Below are 11,426 nucleotides of genomic sequence, written 5' to 3' on the forward strand. Positions count from 1 at the left end.
AAGGGGGCAGATAAATGTGACATTGAGAAAGCAGAAGCAACAAGAGTTGGCATCTGATGGCAGTGTGGTGGAGGAGAGGAGGGAGAAGGTAAAGAAAAGAATATCAAGGACAATTTCAAGGCAATGAGCTTTAGTTACTGGACAGTGGTTCCCTTAATGGAAATAGATTAATTCAGTGCAAAGATGATTTTAGGGAAAATGTAATAAATTCCACTTTTAACATGCTGAGAAATCAAGGTTTTATATGTATGTATACACACAAAATCAGAGGTTAACTGCACAGAGGTAACAACTGAATCCATGGGAGCTGATGAGATCTCCAATAAAAAGGACTCAAAGGAAGAAGAAAATAAGTCCAAGACATATGAAAACAAAACAAAAGGCAGGAAGATGAAGGCCAGTAAATGTGACTAGGGAGGAAAGCTATGAAACCCAAAGGAGGAGAGAGAAGTGGTCAGTCAATAGTGTCAGAAGCAGCAGGGAGGTAATGTAGAAAAAAGGGTGAGAAAAGGTCGTTGGAATTAGCAATTAAAACATTGCTAGAATCTTGGAGAGAGCAGTTTCAGTCAAGAGGCAGGACCAGATGTATGATTAGACAAGACTGAGAAGAAAAGCAGATGGTAAAAACAGAAAACAATCAGAGGAGACTAGATCAAGTATCTTTCACAGATACTGGCGGGGAGAGAGGGAGAGAATTCTTGACCAAATAAGGGACAGAAACAATTATAACGGATAAAATAGGTACTTTTGATTACATGAAAATGAACCACTTTTTTACAAAGTCAAACCAGCTAGGCTAAGAGGCAAAGCAAGCAATTAGGCCAAAAAAAAAAAGAAAAAACTTATATATCTCTGATAAGACTCTGATATCCAGGGTTGGAGCCAAAATGGTGGAGTACAAGAAACACCACAGCCAGACTCTCTCAATATTCCCCTCTAAAGAACTTTAAAATAATGCCTTAAATCTAATCCTGTAGCAGTAATTTGTTAAGTCATGTTTTCCCAGCTCCAACAAAGTAAATAAAAAGATCTAGTACTACACTCTTTTTAAAAATAACACCAATTTTTTTCAAAGGAATATTGTTAGCATTTAAGTACTTTCAAAATACTTCATATGTACCTTGATCCTTAAAATAAGCATTTCTCCAATGGCTGTGATTTCTCCCATATAAGGAATATGAAATTTAAAAGGTTTCATTCTTTTGTTTGCTTTTCATATGTGTATTGGCCACACCCTCACACTTCTCCCAAAGAATTTATAAATATTGTTAATCAGGTCATTCGCTTAAGTCTAATGAAATTTATTAGCTTATATGTAAAATTCATAAAATTCAAGCCCTGATAATAAAAGGTCAAAGTGAGACATTTTTCAAGCCCAAGAAAACTTAAGAGGTCTGTGACACTGGGGAGGGGCCTGGCCCAGAAGACAATACATGAAAGGAAGACAAAAAGGCAGGGTGTCAGAAACAGAGTAAAAAAGAGAACAAGAGTTGACCAACCTATAATCCTTCCTAAAAGGGATGCCCTGGAAGTAAGCCACCCACAGGAAAAGGACCAGCATGGTGGGAGGGATATAAGAGATGACTTTCAGTAGTAGAGGGGGTAGGAGAAAAATAAAAGCTGGTTAATTAAAAAAATTGCACACATGAGCAGGATGGCTTTGAAAGATGCAAAATTTACTTTATGTACATATGTAGATATATACACATATATACACAGACACATGTGTGTACACATTTTTTAAAGTAACCTGCTGGTAACATTAGAGGATTTATAAATAATCTAAGATTAGAGGATTTATATATAATCTTTTCATGTTCCTTTTTGTATGTAGAAATATTCATTTTTCAATGTTTAAGTCCAGAATGAAAAGAATTAAAATAACAAAGGCTCCATATACATATACTGAAATATTTATATCAGCACTTGTGGAAATGAATGTTGAAAACTAAACATAAATGAATCAATTAAAAAAAAATACTTACCATGTTTATTCACCATGTTGTCAATATCAAAGTGATGTTCAGACTTACAGTGAGAAAATGTTTCTTCAGCGGAAGTGAATAACCTGAAATGTAAGCAAAGGCTTCAAGGGATACAGGCCAAGGAATAATGACAAGCAGTATTTATATAGAATTTTGTTTCCAAAACTCCAACAAATATTATCTCTTTTAATCCTCTCAAAAACCCTAGGAGGTTATTATTATTCCTATTTCACAGAGAAGGAAACTGAGGCAGATGTAAAGTGACCTGCTCAGTCACAGACATGTCTGAGGCTAGAACTAAACTAAGGTTTTCCTGACTCTCGACCCAGCACTGTACTCACTGAGTCACCTGATTGCTCTAAATATTAAATGAGTATCATATCATATTTCAATGAATCTGTTATCTCTTCAAAATGGGTACCACTTCCAGTGATTAAAAAGTTCACAGTCATTACCAGTCCCTCCCATATTGTGTAAATATTGTCCCTGTCTTTCCATTAGTATACCGCAAAGGATCCATTTCCTGTGCTAAAAAGCCCTACACATTAGTTCTTTTAACATTTTAATACGTACCAGTGCAACATTCAGGTTCAGCATCTGTTATTTCTTACTCTAAATATTCTTATTAGTATCTTTTGTCACTTGCAAGTCATCACTGCTGGAATTGTAATTCTTCTGAAAGTGTGGTATGCCACTATTTGATTTAAATCTTTATCCTTTCTTCTCGTTTGGTTCTAGTTTTGACCTTTGTTCCGACCAGTTCGTTTTATCTGTTGGTACAGTCAGCTGAGTTTGGAAGGACTCACATCTATAACCAATTTGTTTCATTGTTATCAAAATATAATTAATTTTGTTTTGGGGGCTCACTCTATTCACTGCCTCCTTGAAGAAAGTTTGTTAAATGTGATATAAGGATTCTCATTCTTCTAAAAGCTTAAGGGAACTTGTATTTCTTTATCTCAAGCCACATTTTCCTTCCCAGGCTGAAAATACCGCAGATTTAGTTGAATTCACCTTTCTTCCCCAATTGTGTGGAAGTCAACAAGTAACAAGGTAAATGTTCAATTATTTTGCAGGCTCTTCAATACAATAAAAATTAATAGCGTACTATGTGCTATGCACTTGAAACACAAAAGACCAAAACAAAATAGCCCTGATCTCTAGAAATTTACTTTATGGAGAGGATAAGGTCAAGTGCTAAACAGAATTCTCAATTTATTCAGTCTCTGAATGAATTAAAAAAACCCTTTACTAAAAAACACCATTTAACCATGTGCCAGGTATTGGGGACAGAGACTAGAAAAAGTTCCTGATCTCAAGGACCTAACACTACAAACAGGAAAGCCAACATATGCAGCAGAGGAGTTCATCTTCAGAGTGGACAGAAATCCCAAAGGCCCCAAGGGTACAGGGTGGATGGCAAGGCCCAAGAGTTTGCAGGACACATCAAAGTGTCTACCAGAAAGGAGAGGCCTGCCACCTTTGGACAGTGAATCTAAGGAACAGAATAGAGAAAAGAAACTGGGTTTCCTCCACTAGAAGAAGAATTAAGGACAGAGGGAATCAGTGCCAACCAGGAGGCTGTGTTCACTGTGAGGAGGAAAAAACAAAATGACCAAGCAACCCATCAAAGGATGGTTCTTACTGTTGCCTTTGAGTGTAATATCATACAAACCAACTCTGCTAACTTTTTAATTTGTTAATTAATATAAATTGTTAATTAATTTTTTTCTAAATTTAGGATGACTTTGACCTTTCCTTCCATCTAGCTGCAACTTTGTTCTGACATCTCTGCTTCAATAATAGTGATGTCAATAGGGATGAAATTCAGTTCCTACTGTAATCAATTCGTGGTTGTTGGACAAAGATCATTCATTCATTTACAATAAAAGCAGTTGAATTAATGTTTACAAACAATCTTAGGAACCATGCCATGCTTAAGTACCTCTCTATCCCTTCTCCTGTCATGCCACTATCACTGGAAAAGGAGTCAGCATCAGAGAGGAACTTTTTGCTGCTTTTTTTCTTTCATGGGTTACTGTTGCCAAAAATTCTCCAGCTTTCTAGTGATTAACATCTCCACATTTAGCCTGATTTCCCAGACAAAAGAAATAATCTATAGCTGGAATAATATCTGAAGTCTTTCCAGTTTGCTGGAACCTGCCAAGACTTGCTTTTCACTTGCATAGGCTTCAAGAACACAGGGTCACCTCCAAAGCATGAGATATAAAAGTAGGACTTTTGCAAAAGAAGAACTGTAAATTACTTCAAATCAAAATTAGTCCTTAGAATCACAAAGTTCAAGAGCCGGAATTTTGGAGATCATCCAATCCTGAGTTAAGATAAGACACAATTTTAGTTGCACCTTGCCTACCAGCAGCACAACCTGGACAAGAATCCAGGTCTCCTGAGTCATGCTCCAGGATTCTTACCACTCACTACATCATACTACCAGGTCTGGCTTTTATTTGGCACTAATATAAACATTTGTCTTTTTACTACCAAAGTTCATTTGTCTTTAAGATGACAATAATTTCTATTTCATAAGATTGTTTGTTACAAAATGTCTTGGACACATAAAGCCTTTTTTCTTTCTCTCTGATAAAAATGATAAAGAATATTTTCTACTTGGAATTCTTCCCTTCTCCTCAAAGTGCAAACTGCACTTTTAAAGGCTCTGAGCTGGCACAAAATGCTTTTAGAGAAAAAAAGTATAAAGCACAATTTATTAATCTGGCACATTCCCACAGGATTTTAAAGCTTCCAAAATGATCTTGTAGTGTTCCAAACCTACTTGGCATTCCAAACGTACATGGCATCGTGAAGTCCAAAGTTCTTTACTATGTGACTTGCAAAACTGAAGGACACAAAAACTAGGACTTTGCTTAAAGTAAACTATATTGAATAGCATTACTGAGAACAACTGATTAAATGTCTCATATGTGCTAGTACGTGTGCATCAATTATTTAGTTTGAATGAAATTCTTCACCAAGTAAGGATTTGTAGAACTCATCAGACCTAAGGAAATATAGCTGTGAATCTGAGCATGACATAGTAGAAAGTGCACAGGACTGGGAGTCTAAGGACATGTTTGATACTGGCTCTTCAACATTCTGTGTGACCTTGGGAAATCAGTTAACTTCTATGAGGTGCTTGATGAGATAACTTTGAAGGTCACTTTAAGTTCTAAGTCCTGTTATCCTAATGAGTAACAAGACAGCAACATTCACAGAGAGTAGCAGCACAAGGAAAACAAAAAGTACCAGACTGGGAGCTAAGAGACTGAATTTTGAGCAGCCCTGGCATTTACTAGTCATGTGAACTTGGACAAGTCACAGAATTGCAGAATCTTATGGATGGAAGGTATTCCTCCCCATAGCATCACTACCACAGCAGGGCAAGGAGGGGATATACACTATCAAAAGAATCATTTTATTTTGCCTACAGATAATAATATATACATATATATGTAAGATGTACACATACACATATGTGTGCGTATCCATATCCTTAAAGGGGGCACAGGAGTAAATGGAGCGCTGGGCCTAGAGTTGGAAGACCTGAGTTCAAACCCTTAAGACACCTACTTAGCTGTGTGACATTAGGCAAATCACTTAAATCTTCATTTGCTTCAGTTTCCTCACATGTAAAATTGGGATAAAAACAGCACCTACCTCACAGGGTTGCAATGAGAATCAAATGAGACATTTATAAAGTTCTTAGCATAGAGCTTCTCATGTAGGAGGCATGAAATATATGCTTATTCCCTTCTCCTTCCCCCTCTCTCATCTCCCACCCTTAAGTCTTTCAGCTTAATGACTGGATTTTTCTGGAAAATTCCAATTTCTGATGTGATCAGGCTTCTTTTCTCATTCAAATCATAGCTAGGGTCACACCTTTTTTTTTCTCCAGGAGGAATTTTCTCAAAATTTGTAACTGCCATAATTCCCAGCAAATGAGGGCTCCTCATACCTAGAACAGGACTCCCCCTCCAATGTCCACCTGAAGGCCTCCAGAGATGGAGAGGTCTTACCTTCAGAGACAGGCCCTCTCACCTTGGACAGCTCTTCACATACCAACCTAAACCCTTCCTCTGTGTAACTTCTACCCATTGCTCTTAGCTCTGCTCTGAGACCAAGTAAAATAAAAGTCTGATCTCTTTTCTACACTTAAAGTTTGAAAATATGTCTTTTCAAGTCTTCTCTTCTCTTAGCTAAACATAACTAGTTCTTTCAAATGATACTTCTAGGGTAGTTTCAAGTAACTTCATCTTTCTAAATGTCCTAGTTTCAACACAATCCATTCTGTCAACATCATTCTTAAAAATGAGGCAACCAGAACTGAACAAAATACTACAAATGTGCTAACTAGGAATTCATGTTATGGAACTACACATTTCCTAATCAATATCTGTACATCTTAATTTCTGAACCCTAGTACAGAACTTTATGTTAACCCAATTAAATTTCACCTGATTTGATTCAAACCTTCATTCCAGCCAGCCAAAAACTTTCAAAATCTCAATTTTATCACTCATCTTCAGATTTGATATACATACTCTTTAGAGGTTCATCCAAGCCACTGGCTTAGACTTCTTTGAACCTGTTTCCCCATCTGTGAAATGGAGGATCTGATTACTGAGGTATACGAACTTCAGAAAACTCTTTAGAGGAAAGTGTAACACATGATACAAAGGCGCCCTCTTGCACAAAGAGCATAAATGAGAATACTGAAGCAACAAAAGATGTCGCAGTCAACTCTCAATTAAAATACTACTAATTACTATCTCTCAATTTGAACTTCAGAACTCAAATATAACATTTTTATAAGCAGTTAGGGCTGGTTTTAAAGATTATCTATCAAACCTCTCCATTTAAGTGTAGGAAACTGAAGCCCCAAAAGGCAACTAGAAGGTTCCTCCTTCTGAGGTCATCTGGTTCATTCCCTCATTTACAGTTAAGCAAACAGCCTTGGAGATATGAAGTGACTGGCCCAAAATATTTATATAGAGAGAAAACATTTATTAAGCACAAAGTCACAACTTATAAATGACAGAGCTAATACTGGAAGCAAGGTGCTCTCCAAATCTAGGAGTCTTTCCACTACACCATGTTGCCTCCCTTGAGATAAGCTAGGTGACTTGAGGTCACACAATTCCGTCCCCTAAGACTGATGCAGATCACAGAAAGACCTCTCAGTAGATACTAGGGCTAGCATTTAGATAGAAGGGTAATATATTAGAGCTGGAAGGGAACTCAAGTCTCTTCCCTCTTTGGCCAAACCTCTACTCAGCTATCAAAATGATTGTCCTATCTGCCATGCAATAAATTGCAATGGCTCCAGGTTAAATCTAAAATCCTTTCTCCAAAGCCCTTCATAACCTGACCCTGCTACAGGACCTGATCTCCTTACCCCTGTCTATTGCTAAGGCCAGCTGGTTAGTCTTCCTGCCACAAGTCTCTCTCCACTTGGGTCTATCCTCTCCTCAGCTTTCAATTCCTTCTAAAGTACCGGTCTAACCTTGTAACCTCCCCTCCATAACCCTATTATATTAGCAAATATAAAATCCTTTGGGGTTCAAAGCCCTTCAGAACCTAGAGTCCCTGATTTTTCCTGTCTTCTTACACCTTACCCCAAGCCCTGGGAGATCTAGTGACTCTACTTTCCTTGATGTTTCTCCCCTGTAACATTGTATCTTTCAGCTCCTGGAGATTTCCCAGGCTGTCTCCCAGTCCCGGGGCTCTCCCCCTCCTCATCTCTGCCTCTTGGCTTCCTTTCAAGTCTCAGCTTAAGCCCCACTTTCTGCAAGAAGCCCCCTAACTTTCGTTCCTTCTTCCCTTCCTCGGAGTATCCCCAGGATAAATGAGTAGATTGTTATTTACAGATTGTCTTCCTCATTGGACTGGGAGCTCCAGGAGAGCAGGAGTCGTCTTTTGCCTTTCTTTGTATTCCCAGCTCTCTAGCACATAGTAGGTGCGTACTAAAAATGCTTGATGTTTTGACTTGAACTTGGGGGACTCGAGGTGGAAAGGACCAGAGGTCAAGCACGTGTGTAGTCCAATCCCCTCGTTGAGTTAAGAGGCTTACCCCGGGTCACACCCTAGTGTCTGACGTAGGATTCGAACCCAGGTCTCTAAGTCTGCCAAGCCTCTTCACATACAGCCTTTTACAGGTGAGGAAACTGAGGCTGGGCCTCGCGCCGGCGCCCTTCCCGGGGGCCAGCCAACGAACCTGTCACAGAACAGACAGGGGGTCTGCTGCCTCTCGCGGCGGGGGTCTGCCTCCTCGTCCTCGTCCTCGTCCTCCTCCCAGGCCGCCTCGTCTCCGCTGTCCGACAAGGCTGGCGGCTCCTCCTCAGCCGCCTCCAGACGGCGCCCGGCGCCTGAACAAGCACAAGACAAGCTGAGGCCTCGGCCCAAGCCCGGCCGCCGTGCCCGGCAGGCCTGGGCCGCCGCAGGCCCCCGTTGCTAAGAGGAAGGGGATACCCACCGGTGACGCCCGTTGCTAGGGAGCACATGGCGGCCGCCTGCACGCGGGGAGGGGAGCGATTCCCGAGGGGGAAGACGGCGGGGCGCGGGGCTGGAGCGTGGGGTCCACGGGGCGAGGGCCTGGGGGCAGCCGGCACGCACTCACGCACGCACACACGCACGCACGCGGTCTGGAGTGAGGGGGCTCTGGGGCGAGAGAGAAGGGCCGGAAGGAGGTGGGGGAAGGGAAGGACGGTCTGCGCGCGCGCGATCTGGCGCACCCTCTTCCGTCTCCGCGAGCAGGGAAGGGGTGTCACGTGGTGGGGACTCTTCTTCCTTCCCCCTCCTTTGATCCCCCCGCCCCCGCGTGTCCTTTGCAAAGAGGGCGTGGCTAGAGCTCTCTCTTTGCTGCGGCCGCTCTTGGTGGTCCCTGGCTTAGCAGAGGAAGGCCCAGGGTTCAAATCCCGTTTCCTAAGCTTAGTCTCTGTGACCTTGGAAAGGTGACTCAGCCTTCCGGGGCGTAAAAGGATGAACTAAATGGCCTCTGAGATCCTCTCTGCAGCTTCCCTGCCCCGTTCCCTCCAGCCCTTGGAGGAAAGGAAACCAAGAAACGCTTCCCTGCTACATTGTTTCCCTCTACATCCCCCCCTCCCCCAGGTGCTGCAGCGCCGCAACCAGGCTGAGAGCCCTTAGATGGAGGAGGGGGAGGAGGATCTGCAACGGGCCAGGGCACCGAGGATGTCCTCTTAAATTTAAAACAAACAATCCTGCCCACATGCACTGCAGACAGCCTATGCAGATGCCGCATTCCCCGAGCCTCTATCATGGAGGCAAGCCAGGCTAATTTCAAAGCTGGAATGTCATCGCCCTCCTATCCGTATCTAAAATCAGAGCTATTTGCAGAGTGATGAAAAAGCATCCTGGTGGTTACTTTTAGTCTGAGCTCTATCTCTTTATTTCCCTTTATGACCTTATTTAAGTCACAATTAGGGGCCAGTTTCCTTATCTATAAAACAAGGGAACTGGATTAAATGAACTAAAAGGTCCCTTTCAGTTTTAAAATACCAGGTCACACTAATATCCCCTTTCTTAGTATACCTATAGCACCACCCCCTAAACTACCCAATCGCTATACTTGGCTGCTAGGCTATACAGCTTCGCAGTCCTATTAGCGCACTGAATCGTCCTTAATAACCATTTTTTTTTAAGTTCTATTAATTTTAACTATTAATTTTCATAATATGGAAATGAGAAGCATCGGTGGCTTCATGGCATAGAGAGCTGCCCTCAGAGTCAGGAAGACCTGGATTTTCACCCCATCTTTGCCCCATACTAGCTATTAGACCAGTTAATTGACCTTTCCGGTCCTCTTGGTAACTCTAGACTATAAATTGTAAAGTAGGTTCTGTACTGCAATAGTTCAGATAATTCCCTATAGGGATGAAATCATAGAAATGGAAAAAGAACCCCACTTTATAAGGTTAGAGGATGGTGATATTTGGATTCTCTGGGTCCAAGTATAGGAACTGTTTCAACTGAAAGTTACCGTGACTTTCACTGTGCAAATATCTTTTTTCTGAAGTATATAGACACTAGTCAAGGAGTTACAACTGGTTACTCATTTACTCAGTCCACAATCATCTACTCATCACACTGTCCCAGGTACTGAAACTCAGTCTGGTTTCCTGACACTCACAAGCCCCAGTTCAACTGGATGGCTTGTTAAACTCCTGGAAAGTAGGAACAATACTTTACATTTCTTCATATCTTTCTGTGCTTCCCATGTACTATCTTGTACATACTAGTCACTTAAATATTAATTGAATTCATTCATTTAACCAATACTTATTAAGTAATTATAATGTACAAAGCCTTGCATGAGGCATTGGAAAATAATACAAAACTTAGATGAGATCTTGTCCTGACTGCAACAAAAGCTTAGTATCAGTAGAATGTGGGCTGTCCCAAAAGTTAATGTGATCTTAAGCTACATAAATTGCATTATGTAGCTTAATACATAAGCTACATAATGGTATATTTATGTATACCATAACTCTAGATAATAATACATTATCTAGAGTTCCCACCTCTAACATACTAGCTGCATGACCATTGAGCAAAGCGCTTAATCTCTGTGCCCCCTAAATCTATACATTGAAAAATAGTTACCATGCTGGTGGGAGCATTTTCCTTACCAGGAGTTACATATGTCAAAGAAATAACAGGATTGATTTGTTTAGTTGTTTTTGACACCATTTGGGTTTTTCTTGGGAGGGCTACTGGAGTGGTTTGCCATTTCCTTCTCCAGTTCATCTTACAGATGAGAAAACTGAGGCAAACAGGGTTAAGTGACTTGCCCAGTGTCACACTGCCCTTAAGTGTCTGAGGTTGGGTTTGAACTCAGGTCCTCTTAACTCCAGGCCCTCCATCTATTCACTGTGCCACCTAGCTGCCCTGAAATCACAGATACAGACAAAATAAAAATCTATTTGCACTGTTACTTAGGCTGTCTTCAGTAGTAGGCACATTTTAGAAGGTATACTGATAAACTAGAGCATGTAAAAAAAAAAGTCAAGATTGTGTAAAGGCTTGAAACTATGATATATGAGAATCAATTGAAAAGCTAGATGTGGATAGTCTGGCACAGAAAACAAGTTGGGGCTATAAGAGGGGCTATAGGAGGAAAATGATAGCTCTCTCCAAATACTTGAAAAGTTGTTTGTGTTATGAAATGGAAATTGAACATTCAAGTTATGGAAGGGAGAACTGAAAAAGGTAGGAATTAGATTACAATAAATCATCTGAAGTCCTCCCCCAGTTCCACTTCCAAGATTCTCCACCCTGTCCCAGCTCCCTTCTTGCCCTGGATGATCCTTCTGCTCCTGCAATCCCTCCTCCCACTGGTGAATTCCTCCTGGAACCTCTATTTTGAGGCAATGCTCCAACCAGCAGTTCATCACTCTTCTCCTGGCT

General features: G+C 41.0%; 1 protein-coding gene across 2 annotated transcripts in view; it reads right to left on the minus strand.

Moving 5' to 3' along the window:
• Positions 1-8,746, minus strand: part of PRMT3 (protein arginine methyltransferase 3) — a 149,627-nt gene extending 140,881 nt beyond the window's left edge. The window contains exons 1-3 of one of the 2 annotated variants that reach the window (XM_072619343.1): positions 8,476-8,746; positions 8,218-8,368; positions 1,986-2,068 (exon numbers count right to left, since the gene is read on the minus strand). In XM_072619343.1, the coding sequence (XP_072475444.1) occupies positions 1,986-2,068; positions 8,218-8,368; positions 8,476-8,503 (262 nt within the window). In that variant the 5' untranslated portion in view covers positions 8,504-8,746. Of the gene's footprint in view, positions 1-1,985; positions 2,069-8,073; positions 8,097-8,217; positions 8,369-8,475 lie in introns of those variants that run through there. The other variant, XM_072619344.1, reaches the window with a different exon arrangement.
• Between the last annotated feature and the right edge of the window lie 2,680 nt (positions 8,747-11,426).

This window comes from Notamacropus eugenii, chromosome 6, assembly GCF_028372415.1.
Source record: "Notamacropus eugenii isolate mMacEug1 chromosome 6, mMacEug1.pri_v2, whole genome shotgun sequence".
Taxonomy (NCBI): Eukaryota; Metazoa; Chordata; class Mammalia; order Diprotodontia; family Macropodidae; genus Notamacropus; species Notamacropus eugenii.